This window comes from Ictalurus furcatus, chromosome 3 (genome assembly GCF_023375685.1).
Source record: "Ictalurus furcatus strain D&B chromosome 3, Billie_1.0, whole genome shotgun sequence".
In the NCBI taxonomy this organism is placed as follows: domain Eukaryota; kingdom Metazoa; phylum Chordata; class Actinopteri; order Siluriformes; family Ictaluridae; genus Ictalurus; species Ictalurus furcatus.
Window position 1 is genome coordinate 11,467,059 of NC_071257.1, and position 15,222 is coordinate 11,482,280.

A 15,222-nucleotide genomic window follows, 5' to 3' on the forward strand; every position below is an offset into this window, starting at 1 on the left:
ACTGATCGTGCATGATTTTTCTTTTTCTTTGTGTCCACAGCACTTTTCAAAAGACTTGCCTGGGTGTTGTCTCTTGGCAATTGGACCTGCATTAATTACGGATACCTGATGTCATGGGTGTAAATCGCATGCAGTCTTTAAATAGCACAGATTACCCACAATTCAGGAAACCTTTCGGATGAAGCGTCTTTGTGAACTCAATGCAAGTCCAGTCCTGCAACCCTTTACAGACTCATTTATGAATAAAACATATATTAAGTGCAGAGCAAATGAATTGGCAAATCCACACATCAATTATTTTCCTTGTTTAAGCCTCCTAACCTTAACTTTAATAAATAAAACTTCCAGCTAACACTACAGTTTAAAAGGATATATATGAGCGAAAGAGAGAGAGAGGACAAGGCAGGACACGAAGGCTTTAAGTGGCTTGCAATTTCCTGAACAATATAAACAATATTGTCTGCTTTACAAGTGAGCTGGAAAGGCATCATAATTCGCTGAAATATCCCATTCATCTGGGGAATTTCATAATTTTAGATGGTTTTAAAAGCACTGTGGGTTTGGTGTGAACGCTAGAGATGCTTTGAGTCTATACCATGCTGAACTTTAATAAAATAAATTAATAAAAGTAATTTTATTTCAGTTTCACTCACGGAGGGTGGATTGCTGTGTTTGAAGTAATGCCCGAAGCCGATCAGCTGAGGTTTTAAAGGTCAAGCTGGTACAAGATCAAAATGCTGAGTTCCCCAAGCATCAGCTCTTGATGGTGATGGGGGGAAAAAGAACTGGACACAGTTATGAAAAGGACACAGCACTTAAAAAGATGTAAATAGATTTATTCAGGCCATCACAACAACCCTACTTAGCTGATCTAATCAAGAGTACACAGTTGCTTATAAATAGATTGTACTTCAGGCAAATAAATAATTCACTATAGAGTATAAGTCACTTGGTGGTCGAGGTTTTTTTTTTTTTGTGCCGGCTTTGAACAGTCTACCACTAAATGCTACACGTCATGCTTTGCGAGTGGCTGCACGCTAACACGTGGGCTGACTGTAGCGGCGTGCAGTGCAAACCTAAAACCAAAGGCAGCTCCAGTTATCACAAGTCAGTCTCTCCCAAAAAGCTCTCACCCAGTCCTGATGACATCAGGACCATCTGGGAGTTGGGGTCTGGAAGGGTCAGAGACATCGCATAAACATTTGAAAACTGCATTTCTAAAGAAGACAGGAAAAAGACAAACTCCAGTTCTCTAGTACTGTTTCTCTTCCTACTGATTTTTATACGGAGTACGTGGAGTTAAGTGCTACGTTTTTAACCATATACTGTTTAAATAATAATAATAATAAAATAATTTATACTGATGCAGTTTTCTAACTAATCAGGGGTCTCAGACTCAGGTTCTGGAGAGCCAACCACCTGCAGAGATTAGATCAGTTTACTCTCTAACACACTGAATTCAACTTGAACGCTGAACAGTTGCTTAGTTATCATAATTTTGTGTGCGCATATTTTTGGGTATTTTTGGAAATCTAATAGCAAAAGACGATAATTAGCAGTGTATTAATGAACTTTTTAATTTTGCATCTATAAACCAGGGCCTTGTTTTTCATTACTGAGTTATCGGAACTGGACTGTTGTTGAATTGACATGATCCTGTACTTTTAAAACTAGTTTGTAAGATCAAACCGGCTGAGGAGCAACCTTTTGCAATGTACAAAGAACATTCATTTCGAAGAGTCGTATACGTTAATTTATATTAATGTGGCCATGAGATCCAACTAGATAACATCAAGATAACTTGTTTAAACAATGTTTATGTACAATTATACTTTCTGTAAAAAAAATTTTAAGTTCATGTTTTGACTCATTTTTTCTCCTCATCTAAAGAAAATGTGTCCGATTTGAAAATCGCCTACTTATTAGTTTAAGTTATATGAGTTCTTGGGTTTATGCAAAAGATTTTTAGTAATTACTGTAGATTACTGTAAGCAGAGTGTACAGTATATTGCACATATATTTTGGATGTCTACTTAAACAGTTTCTCCAAATTAACCAAAATATAGGTACGAGAACTTCGAAACAGCACACAGAGCACAAATAGTAAATAAAGTACATCAGGTGCATGCGTTATGACTTTGTGACCCTGATTTTGTATCTGGTTTCCACATTAAACTAAATAATGTATATGAACATTGTGTATATGGGGAAAAAATATTGTATTTTATTGTCTGCTCCAGGGCTATGTAAATCATGTTTGTGACTCTCAATATATAACTCCAATATATAACTCCAGTGTTGAAGATTTAGTCTAGTTGTAATAATCAAGATTAGTAAATCCGACATTCTTATATGCCCCGGCTCTGCTCACACTCATTAATGCATTAACTGGTGCATGCTCACAGTGCATTATGGGAATACAAATGGTCCCATGGACTACACTGGATGAACTTTTAAAAATAAGTACTATGAAGAAGTCGTGTTGTAAATGATTCTATGTAATCTAATGTTTGGGTACTTACTTACTGTAAAAGGGCAGGCAGTGTATTAAGTACACTAGCTACAAATATACAACAGCTAGTTCTGGTTCGTTAATTTGATTGGTCGAGCACCTTTTCAAGAGTGCTTATATTTCCTATAACCGCACTGGGACGTTTCACCGTGTGTATCATGCCACTCGTCTGTCGCCACATGAAATTCTATTTACTAGTTTGAAACTGTTACTATACGGTAGTGTTCGTGACATCATCAGCAGACATTGACATTCAGGAATATAACTTTTTGGTTTAAAATAAGAAAACTCTTCAGTTGAAGATGAAAGGGAAAGAAGGAACACCAATTTTGCTGGAAACACCTTTAACGGCAATGTACAAATCAACATGAGCTAGCAAGCCGACATGCGAGTGTGGCTTGTTCAGGATCTATTTCCACTAATGGAGCAAAAATCAACAGAACATTTGGCCATGTTGTTTCTGAAATGTCAGTTACTCAGTATAAATATTTTGTTTATAGAACTGCTGTATAAAAGCAATATCGCACTCGCAGTCGTGCATTTTATACCGAGTATCGGCACAGCTGTGAATATCTATGGAAATCACAACCACGCCAGTATTCAGGTATTAAGAGAGGTAGAATGCTAAGCTCTGCAGTGCCGTGGGCCTTCAGAACACCCCTGCTATCTAAATAAAGCATACAATTTGTCCTTATATTGCACATGAAATGCTACAGATACCCCTGTATTACTCTAAACACACCAACACTTCTGCTGTTCATAGTGCTGATGACTCCTGGAAAGTTCCACACAGAAGGAGAAAGAGGAATAATGAGAGAGTTTAGCTCAGTTGGAAGGAAAGACAGCGTGGGAGAGTGGATCAGCCCTTACTGCTGTGGGGAAGCCAGGCAGGTTTCTCTCGCATGGTGACTGAGCTGCCGTGGGCCTCTGCATCCCTATCCTCATCCTCCTCGCCCTCAGACAGGAGGTCGGAGATTTGCTGCTGCAGCTCAGGGCTGATGGCGTTCTCAGCCAGCACCAGCACACGCAGACAGGTCGGGTAGTTTTCCACCATGTCCAGGAAGACCTGGTGCCGTGGTAACAGAACAGTCACTGACATGTGCACAAGCTCTTTAACTGTTTCAGCCTGTGTTCTGTCCTATCCACTATATGAAAGTATATACTGGAGCTAATGGTGCAGACATTGAATAGAATAGACACTGGTATTTATGTCATAGGATGGGTGATGAGGGAGACAGAGAGGGGATGAGGCAATGCAGTGAGTATAAGAGGTGATCTGCAGTCAGCATTAAGCCATTTTATCTTGTGGTCTATGTCATTATCCTACATGTTTTGTTCTTAGCTTTCAAACTCTAAACAAACTCTAGTTCAGGGAAACGTTCTGGTCCAACAAGTGCACAAATTAATACAGATACCACTGACTCATCTGATGGTTAATTTGTTTTTGGCTAGTCTTGTTTACTAACTGTGAAATACTGTCAAACACTGACCCTGATTGAAGTGAAAGTACAGACTCGAGTGATTAAGGGCAGATAGACTATTTGAGATCAGTCAGTCTCCAACTCCTAATTGACATTTGGTGACCATTTCTTTGGGCATGTGAAGGCCTCGCAACCATTGTGGGCCATCTTTAATTCTGGTGTTTTAGCCCATATGCTCTGTTTAGGCAGCCCCCCTGCATTACACACACACACACACACACACACACACACAAAGGCTTAAAGATGGCAGGACTGAGACCCATTTGGCAGCTGGATTAGAGGGCACGATGTTGCCCTCTAGTGGAGTTTAGTAGTACTTAGCCCAAGCACCCTTAGAATTTTACATTTGCCTCATAGCAGGGGTGTCCAATTTAATTTGGAAAGGGCCGGTGTGGGTGCAGGTATTCATTTTAACCAAACAGAAGCCACACCGGAGTCTGTTGAAAGCCAAGATCCACTGATTAAACAGGTGGACTCAGATGTGGCTCCTGCTTGATTAGAATGGAAACCTGCACCCACACCGGCCCTTTGCAGATACAACTGCCTTATAGTAAAGTGCATTATATCAGTTGTATGCTTGTACAACACAAATCTTCTGGAAGTCTTCACACATTTCTGTATTTACCCATAATTCCCATGAACACCATCAATGACACCCTCCTGTGGCCAAAGATGGTTCATTTCATTAGTTTAATTTCTGTTTCATAAGCTACCTGTACCAGCTACTTTATGAGCCATATTCTTTTGTCAGTTAAAGGTTCTCACTGTCTAGAGAAGCAACCGTGTTTGGAAACTAATCTATGTCATAAAGAGACAGTGTCAGTACATGCATCAAATGCTTTGAATCATTAAAACAATATAATCTTCTTGTCTGAATATCAATTAAATGGACTGAAAATGTAAAAGTCATACAGTATGTGCACAGCTCACTGGCAGCCATTTACACAATTTCAGACTTCAGGTGCCTCGCATGATTGTGCACTATTCTACGGCATTTTGTAGTATAAATAGTGAGTAATGTGTTCACACTGAAATTTCCAACAAGAAGAAGTGCACTTCAAGCACCTGGATGATACACTTATTCAACTGAAAAAGAAAAGTGTGGAATGTTGGACACTTCATGCACTCAACTGTCTCAGCTTTGCTTACGTAGCAGAAAAGGGGCAGGGTGCTGACACTGGCTCAAATTAGCTCAGAATCAAAATAAAGGTAACATTGACAAAGAGTAAAATTAAGAAATTCAATTTCGTTGACTCTGGGTATCCTGCTACAGCTACCAGTGTCACATTACGTGCGTTTAACATCATTTGCCATTTGACTGTGTAACGGCTTGTGCTTCCAAAAAACAGCTAGTATGCCATGAGAGACGATACACTATATGGTGGAGTGCATAGGGTATAATATCATTTGGGACACAGCTTTTGGCCTTTTTTTGGCCTTCTTGTTACGCTCAGTGTTTCTGCCATCAAAAATGAACTCGTATCTGTCGTCAGTTGCCATTTTAGGGAAAGAGATCGTCCAAGAGGGAGGTGTTTCACATAGCAGTAACTAATGTGCACATTTATAAGGTACATCAAAATGCCCAGATAAACACTATGCACAACTATAGTACAATGTGTGCTTCATTTAAATGAAAAAGCATCTTTGAACTTACATATCCCAATTTTGGGGGGAAAAATGTGTGTGAAAGATGTCAGTTCTTGGCTATAATTAGTACTGAGGACACCAAGGTCCAGACCTCAGTAGTTTTGAAACGTTCTCAACTGACCATACTTAACAGCCCATTATGTTCAGCACTCAGAAGTCACTGTGGTACCTGACCTGAACTACTTCTTGAGAGGCATGTGATGCACATCTGATATGATATGTTATCATACTTTGTCATGTAGGGTTAGCTGCAGGGCTACAAGGCATTTTTAATGTACGCTCTTTCAATAATCGCTAAGGAGAAGTGTGATGATTACAATATCTTTACAATGGGGCTAATGATGTGCCTGTTGTTCAGGTGGAACAGAGGAAAGATTTCTTCTCTCTCTTTCACTCAGCTTTTATTCTACAGACAAAATATCCGTTTCTGTTTGAGAAATGAGGTTGGCAACTACCAAGAAATTCTCCAGCAAGGCAGATAGAGCGTTGCTGAAGAATGGAAAGTGTGAGATGACGATGCATGTCAAATTAAAAGAGCTGCAAGATTTAAGATAAGAGGCTGTTGATTATCTCGTAGCAGGCTGTGGTCATCATATTTACGGTGTAAATAGTGTAATCATTATAATAATCTAATATGAAACAAGGAAAAAGAACAATTTTGGGAGAATTCACATTTTTCCATGTAAGATCATTTTTAACTCTGCTACAGAAGCAAGAAAGAAATGGAGGAGGACTGTAAACCAAAACATAGAACTCAATAAAAAATGATAGTCTGACTGGATTCACAGACGTTTATGGAAGAACAGAAGTATAACATGACAGGTTAGAGATTAGCAGTTGATGTTGTACACATTCATTGTAGTATATGAAATGGGTCATGTTTCTAAATTCTATCAAATTTTGATTCTGGTTACACACTGTCAGTGTTTATTCCTGAGGATACTGTAGCATTCTCGAATGAATTGTTTACCTGTGCTGATTGATTTGTGAGCCCTGTTCCCTCCAAGTCTAAAACCTCCAGAGTCCTGCTGGATGCCACAGCAACGGCCAGCATTCCAGCAATCTGGTCCCCTAAGAAGTATGTTTTTAAAAAGAGCTGAGACAGAGAGAAATGTGTTGTGCTTTGGAGGTCTTAAAATTGCAACCGCTGCATTGCTGCAGCAGTTTGGACATTAAGATGGAAGTTTCACTCTGTGGAAAGTGATAATCAACAATACACTCGGAAACTAAAACAAGGACACGGGGTCATTAATGTGTAGCACCCTGTGCTCATCACAACCTGGATGAAGTACGTAAGTGTGGGCCAAGTATTGAGGAGACTGGCTTGAAAATTTCTAGACGAGATAACTATTAAAACATCGATTTTGTTCAACATTTAACAGCAATATAGTAATGAAAGTGAACACAAATAGCAGTAAGATGTTAAATAAATATTTCTGTTTATACATGATTAACAGAACAGTTCTGTATCTCTAAATGTGATAAATACTGAGCCAGAAAGATTGAGACTGATCGAAAGCAGGCGACAAAACAGCCTTACACATTGAAAGTAAAACAGGATTACTCAGTGCCAGGCGTTGCAGTTTCAGAGCCGTTTACAAAATGATGCATCAACGTAAGATCACAGAGCATCGTCATGCTTTAAGGTTTAATGTGAAAGTCAACATACCAACTTGAATAAGTAAAGCTGGATGCATTTTAATGTTAAAACTGGCGGCTCCCATGTGACGCAACAGAAAAGAGTTTGTCCTATCGTTGGGAGATTGCGAGTTCAAATTCTGATGAAGACATCAGTGGTTGGGAGTCCAAGAGGGCAAAATTGGCAGTGCTCTCTGAGTGGGAGGAATCTCATAATCTCTCTCCCCAGTCAGTCACAAGGAAACTAGCTAGTCACTAAATGTGGGCATTTATGAGCTCATGTTCGCAGAACAGGGCAGATAGCTTCTTTCTTACCATAAATGCATAAAATAAGCAAAATTGTCTGCCAATAGAACGAGACTATTTCAAGCTTGAGATTAGTAAACATAAATGTCTAGAAATACACTACCCAGTGGTGGAAATAAGTGTTGAACGTATCAACATATTTTTCAGTAAATATATTTCCAATGAGGCTATTCACATGAAATTTTCACCAGACATCAGTATTAACTCAGGAAGTCATTAAAGTCCATAAATAAAGTTGTGTGTAATAAACTGGAATGACACAGGAAAAAAGTATTGAACACGCTAAGAAAAAGCAGTTCTCCAAGACAAGGTAAGGCAAGGAACCAGCTGAAATCTATAAGTAGTTAGAAAGTAATTATACCTCCTATCTGTGCAAATTAATATCAGCTGGGTTAGTAAATTGATGGTCCATAAAAAGGCTTTTCATTACCAAGGTGTCGCACAAGAAACATCTCATGATGAGTAAAAGCAAAGAGCTCTCCCAAGACCTTCGCAACCTTATTGTTGTGAAACATATTGATGAAATTGGATACAGACGTATTTCACAACTTCTGAATCCTCCAGTAAGCACCACTGGGGCCATTATCTGCAAGTGGAAGCAACATCACTCCGTCATCAACCAGCCCCGCACAGGAGCTCCTCGCAAGATTTCTGAGCAGGGAGTCAGAAGAATAGTCAGAAGAGTAGCCCAAGAGCCAAGGACCACTCAGAAAGAGCTTCAGAAACACTTGGAGGCAGCAGGTGCCATCGTCACAGAGAAAACAATAGGCACTGCACTCCACTGCTCACGCTCACCCCACAAGACTCCATTACTAAAGAAAAGGCATGTCAAAGCTTGTTTAAAGTTTGCTACAACTCATTTGGACAAGCCTATGAAATACTGGGAGAGTGTAGTCTGGTCAGACGAGAGCAGAATTTTACTTTTTGGCTGTCATACTACACACTATGTTTGGAGAAGAAATGGCACTGCACATCATCCAAAAAACACTATACCAACAGTGAAGTTTGGAGGTGGAAGCATCATAGTGTCGGGCTGTTTTTCATCGCATGGTACTGGCAGACTTCATATAATTTAAGGAACGATGAATGGAGCCCTTTACCGGGAGATTCTTGAGAAGAATCTGCTGCCATCCACCAGGATGATGATGATGAGACATGAGTGGACCTTCGATCCAAAGCATACAGCCAAAGAAACTCTCAATTGGTTTCAGAGAAAAAAAGTCAAGTCACCTGACTTGAATCCAATTGAACAAGATTTAAAGACAATATGTTTAGAAGAATGGATCAAAATCACACCTGAATACTGTGGCCTATTAATTTCTTCATACAGGAAGCATCTTGAAGCTGTCATTACAAACAACGGCTTCTCCACTAAGTATTAAATAAATTTTAGTTAGTGTGTTCAATACTTTTTTCCTGTGTCATTCCACTTTATTAAACATAACTTCATTTATGCAGCGTTTGTCGAGTATGTTCAGGAATGCTTACCTAAGGGATTGTAGTCTAGATTAAGGACTCGTAGCTGTGAGCTATGAGCCACGGCGATTGCCAGGCGAGCCCAGCCTTTAGTGGTGATTGCTGGGTTTGCACTTAGTGTCAGCTCTCTGAGACCTGCAGAATGAGAATATAAATCAAAACAACAAATAAGACATTGCAAGCCGACTGTTTATCTAAGAATAAAACGTTACTAGTTTGTAACTTTAATAATGGCAAGCATAAATGTCCATTTTAATCTGACTCTCAATACTCAATTGTTCTCAAAATGGCTGAAAAGTTCAATATATTTTATTGTGTTTATTTTTTTTTTTCAAGGGTAATATGAGCTTTTACCAGATTTGGCCCCATCTGGAGGCAACATGCCACAAATCAGCTGAATCGCCTCATCTCCCAACATACAATCTCCCAGGTCCAAGGACACCAGAGAGGGGTGAGTTGACAGCGCCGTGTTCAGAGTGACCAACCCTGCATCTAAAAGAGGGCTTCCATGCAGACTGTGAGGGTGAGAGGAACACGGAGAGGCAGATAGAGGGCACGTCATATGGGGAATTAGTCCAATAAAGTCCTGGCATTCTGACATAGTGTCATAACAAGTGATTTTAGTTTTGTATAATATACAGTATGCTTTTAAGTTTCTCTTGTATGCTCATAGAGGTTAAAGAAGTTCATATAAGACCTGATAAAGAACAGACACGTCTCTTCAGGACTATTTATTGCACATGCTATGACAAAGGTCCTGTCACTTTGACTGATGCCTAACTGGGGACTGTAAGCTCTGAACACTGTAATTACTGCAGTAAACCAGTGCTGCAGGTTTAGGTATATTCCTCCTCTGATCTGCCTGTATTGTTACTTTCCATGTTGTTTTACTTGTTGCAAATGAACCATGTATCAAATGACCAAACAAAAAACACAAACTCTACCTACACCTGTCTACATACTTTTTTTTTTCCCCACTATTCAGAAAAATTATTGGATTTGTTGCATGTCTGAAGTCTAGGAGTTCATTCATTTATTCATTCTCAGGAAAAGTTCCATCCCAATCAGGGTCCCAGTGGATCTGGGTGGACCAGGCCACACACATTCACACCTATGGGCAATTTAGAGTCACCAATCAGCCTGCCTGCATGATTTTGAACAGTGGGAGGAAACCCAGTGGAAATCCACACTAACACAAGGAGTATGCAGAAACCTCCACACAATGAGAAACCCAATGAGAGCTCAGACTCGAACTCGAGCTGTGAGGCAGCAGTGAGTTAATTCAACACTGTTTAATACACTATATATGCCAAAAGTATGTGTACACCTGACCAGGGGCTTTGCTAGACCCTTTTAATAAATTTTCTGTGCCCCAGTAAAATTTTCGTGATAAATTGTCTGATGAGGTTGATTACAATATATATGTCTGAAATTAGAATTTCCTATTTATTGCAATTTATCATTTACACCACTTGCATTATTTAAATCATGAAGGCTGACTTGTAATGCCAGCTGAAGTGAAGCTATCCTGCACATCCCCTTCAATCATACACCCCACCCCTTTCACTGTGCTCCTGCTCCCTTCACTTTCCCCCCATGGAAACCTCGACTTGCAGTAAGACGATAAGTCATAATACGACATTGTAGCTGAGGGGAGGTAACCACCAGGCTAACGCTTATCGCAGTGTTAAGGAGTAGTATGTGGATTTGTATATAGTCTAATTTACTTGGCACAGATTTGATCAGTAACGTTAGCTTGCTAACTGCTAAATTAATGCTTGCTTAGCTCTTCTAATTTGGGATTCTGACACAAACTATGTGATTTAGCCATCACCAGTGAAGGCTTTTTGAAGTGATTTGTTCATTTATAGGGCTAGTTAGTTAGTTTACTCACGAAAATGCTAATCAAACACGAAAATGCTAATCAAACATACTTGCCTGTAATTTTCAAGTAATCCTGAAGACCTTGGTTAGATATTTCAGGTGTGTTTGAGTAGAGATGGAACTAAACTCTGCAGGACAGTGCAGTGGCCCTCCAGGACTGGAATTGCCCATCCCTGGTTTTGAAGCTAATTTCACAGTTTCACTGGCCTCTTCCAGTATATTGTCTGGTATTTATGTAAACAAATCATAATGAATTTGTTTTTGGGGCTCTAGTGGACTAGGATTGGAGAGGGTGAATTTTAAATGTAATGAAAATGTTTATATTTCTGTTGTTTTTATATACAGGTTATTTCAAAAGTCATTTCTGTATTATTGCAATGAGATTTCGGGTGCCTGCTTTGTATTTCTAAAAATCAATTCTTCGCTTGTCTTTTTGAACAGATCAGTGTAAATCGCTAGTTTCATGACGATACGATCTAATATAGATTCTTTTAGCCAGCGATTCGATATTTGCAGATACCTCAATGACTGTCACAATGCGGTTTTGATTGGATCGATTCAGGGGCCTGTGATCGATATTAAACGATGTGGCAATGTCACACAATCGGTAACATTTCTATGAATTCACAGAAAATTTATTAAGCTTTTTTTTACACTATGAAATGCTACATATTTCAGTGTAAATAAGGACCCCTGATTAACTTAAACTTTAACGGACATAACATCCGGGATGTAGCTAGAATTAGAGTGTCTTAAATAAAGGTCCATCTTAAAAAAATTATACCTGCATCGATGTTTACGCATTACATCGGTACATCGGTTCATTGCTTATTTGATCAATACAGCGATCCATAATCGATGGATCATTACACCCCTAAAACCTGTGTGTATTTATTTAGGAATTTTAATAGAAATTAGGTATGGTCACGCATCAAATAAAACGCAAACTTGCATTGATGGAGTAAGTAAGGTAGTAACGGTTTAAAAATTACCATGGTAAAACAGAGTTCCAGGGTATAAAAATAGGGAGTTTGCTGTCATTGTCATCAACCAAACAGTAACCAGTTTTGATATCCAAAAAAAAAAAAAAGTTTACATGGGCAATTTTAGCAAAGCCCAGTAAATTACAGTAAATTTAAACGTAAAATTAAACTAAGGAAATGATCAGCAGCATATACTTAGACCTCAAGTTCTAATTTTTACCACAAAATATTTGTGTCAAACAATTTTTATAGTAAAGGTCATTTTTGTGTAAATATAATAATTTGTTTAACACAACAAAGTTGAGTTAAAAACAATTTCAGTACAATCTCGTTCAACACGACCTTTTTTAAACAAAACTGATTAGTTAATTCAACACAGTTTACTTCAGTGGTGTAGGTGTTATTACCACAGGAGTTCATTCAATACAGTGGGAGGTAATTCAGTACAGCAGGAGTTAATAATTCAACCCTGGGTGTTAATTCAATACAGCAAGAGTTAATTCAGTACAGTAAGAGTTAATTCAGTACTGTAGGAGGTAATTCAGTACAGTAGGAGGTAATTCAGTACATTAAGAGTTAATACTGTAAGAATTAATTCAGTACTGTAGGAGTTAATTCAGTACAGTAGAAGTTAATTCAGTACATTAAGAGGTAATTCAGTTCTGTCAGAGTTAATTCAGTACAGTGTTCTGTGTTCTAATGAATTCAGAATGAACTTTGAGAAAGTTACCAGTTACCTGTACCAGGACACAGTGGTGTTAAAGCTGATTTAAGGTAGAATGAGAAGGAACATATTCTCCACAGTATATTTTACTCACAATAGTGTCTGTATGGACCTGTTGGCTGTGAGCGCCTCGGCGAGTTGCTCCGCGCGGCCGCCGCTCGATACCACGCCCAGGTTCAGGTTGAGCTGCGCAAGCGAGCGCGACTCGGACACACCGCGGCACACGCGCCCGAAGTCCCGGTCAGACAGCTGACATCCCCGCACCGACAGCAGCCTCACACTGTTCTCCTTTAGACTGTCGCAAATGTCTCGGATTTCTGCTCCGGACAGCGCCTCTCCTGTAATCTGAATTGAACCCGGCAGCATATTGGTGAGGCAGGAAGTCACGGTCGAGTCGACACCATGGTCGGGTCAGGTAACTGAGGTAAGGGCAGCTAACCCCGATAGCAAAAAAAAAAAAGAGAGAGAGAGAAAGAGAAGCCACGCCCCCCCCTACGAAAGAACTAGCGACATCATTCAAATACACACTGAAACAATACGGCGTTGATGCGAACAGGAAAACAGCATGTCGCCTGATGGAAACTATAAACCCTGAGGATTCGCAGTCATGCCATTAGCATCTCCACAATTACCCTGTTTAAAAGGACATGGCTGCTGTCTCCCCAGGCAACAAAGCCTCGTTCTGACCCGTTCAGTTCGTTTGTTTTTTAGGGCTGGATATAAATCCTTGAACAGGTGCAGTATTCTCAGTTTCAGGTTGTCCACTTGTGCGTGAATTGCGACATCCAGACAAAGCTAATCGTTCCTGGTGTCCGTTGCCATGGACACCACCCGTCCAGTGTCGCCGAGTATTCATGCAATAAAGAACAGCGCAGTATCTGGTCTAATCTCCCGTGATGCTCTGGTGCAGATAATCTAATAATTCTGAGCACTGACTGGATGGGGATTTGTGCTAAGAGTCGGCCACAAACCAGGTCTCCACTGAGTGTGTTTCCTAAACTGGGGAAAAGATCCCAGAGCTACTGCTGTAACAGCTACACACTGTGTACCATGATTAGGGATTACATGCGATTAGTTGGGTCTAGTTTGCTCAGACATAGGAACAGCCTCATACCCTAAGGAAATTCCAGTAGAGAAGACAACGCTTTCTGATGGTTCCAGTCTTACCAGTTAGTAGTCTGGTTAACTTTGGAACAGCCTTCCAAATAGCAGCAATTATATATTTGTAGATACAAGCTGTTTTAATCTCCAGAGAACCTATCAAAGGGTGTCCATTAGTCTAAAAAGTAATTGTGCTTAATTGTGTATCGTTATTTCCCACCTTGTCGCCACATCACCTGGTTGGAAGATTCAAAGGAAACCACCATAGCTAAATGGTAAATGGCGCACTTATATAGCGCTTTACACTGTGTCTCATTCACCCATTCACACACCCACTCACACACCAATGGTAGCAGAGCTGCCATGCAAGGCGTTAACTTGCCATCGGGAGCAACTTGGGGTTCAGTGTCTTGCCCAAGGACACTTCGACATGTGGAGTCATGCGGGCCGGGAATCGAACTATGATTAGTGGACAACCCGCTCTACCACCTGAGCTACAGCCACCCCAGCTGAAGCTGTAGCCTGGTGTGAAAGATCACTACAGCCCTCCTTATACCCAGAAAGCCATGTAATCTTATTCTTCTTCCTGCTGAAAAATCCAGCATGATCTGACCACAGATCAGATGAAATGCAAGCTGAGCTGATCAAGCTGGTAGACCATCTTTGCCAGCTGGTACGTTATCTCTCAGCTACCTTGTCACTTGAATTGTTCAAACTGTTTCAGAATTTCTAATTGTCAGACCAAGCTTGATTGCTCAGCAGGACCTGTGACAAAAGTAACACACATTTGAATAAAGAACATTAGCTAAATAATAAATATAGATTAAGGTATAAACTTTAAACTAATCAAACTCGTTACTTTTTTTTGGCATGTAACTTCTTGTGCAACTCATCTCCAAAACATGACGGCTGATAGTTTAACTAATTGTATCCAGAGTCGATCTGATTACAAAGCCACATCTTCCTGTGGAGCTTGGTGAAATATGAGCTCAGGTTCTTGTCAGAAAGACAGGCGGTACATGGCAAGGACTTCTCAGTCCTGAATACAAAAAAGCTTTGTCTTTATCCAACCTCAATAACCCAGACTCTTACACCACAGATGGCAGGGAACATTAAGAAGTGAGGATAGAAGTCATTTCAAATTTCCACTTCCTTTTTTTTTTTTTTTAAATTGGGAAAAAAATGTTAACATTTACATGCGACAAATACTAAGTGCTCATGTTACAGTGAGGGAGATAGAAAATCAGTAGAGAAGTTGACAATTGATATTATAGAAAAGATGTGACAGAACAAGAAAAATAAAGAAAGATACAAAAAAAGAAGGGAGAGAAAGAAAAAAATCATTATGATTGTAGGTGTTAAAGTGTTGATGTGTAGTTTGTATGTATTTAATGAACGGGCACATACTGTAGATGATGGTTCAGGGTGTATGCATCTATGCAGATGTGCGTGCATGCAAAATCATGTATG

General features: G+C 39.7%; 1 protein-coding gene across 1 annotated transcript; it reads right to left on the reverse strand.

The window, feature by feature from the left end:
• Positions 1-815: 815 nt before the first annotated feature.
• lrrc73 (leucine rich repeat containing 73) lies at positions 816-13,466 on the reverse strand. Its single transcript, XM_053620783.1, has 6 exons — positions 12,746-13,466; positions 9,415-9,575; positions 9,073-9,195; positions 6,611-6,711; positions 3,383-3,578; positions 816-1,172 (listed from the first exon to the last, which is right to left on the reverse strand). The coding sequence occupies exons 1-6, from the start codon at positions 13,015-13,017 to the stop codon at positions 1,102-1,104; spliced, it is 924 nt and encodes a 307-aa protein (XP_053476758.1). The 5' UTR covers positions 13,018-13,466; the 3' UTR covers positions 816-1,101.
• Between the last annotated feature and the right edge of the window lie 1,756 nt (positions 13,467-15,222).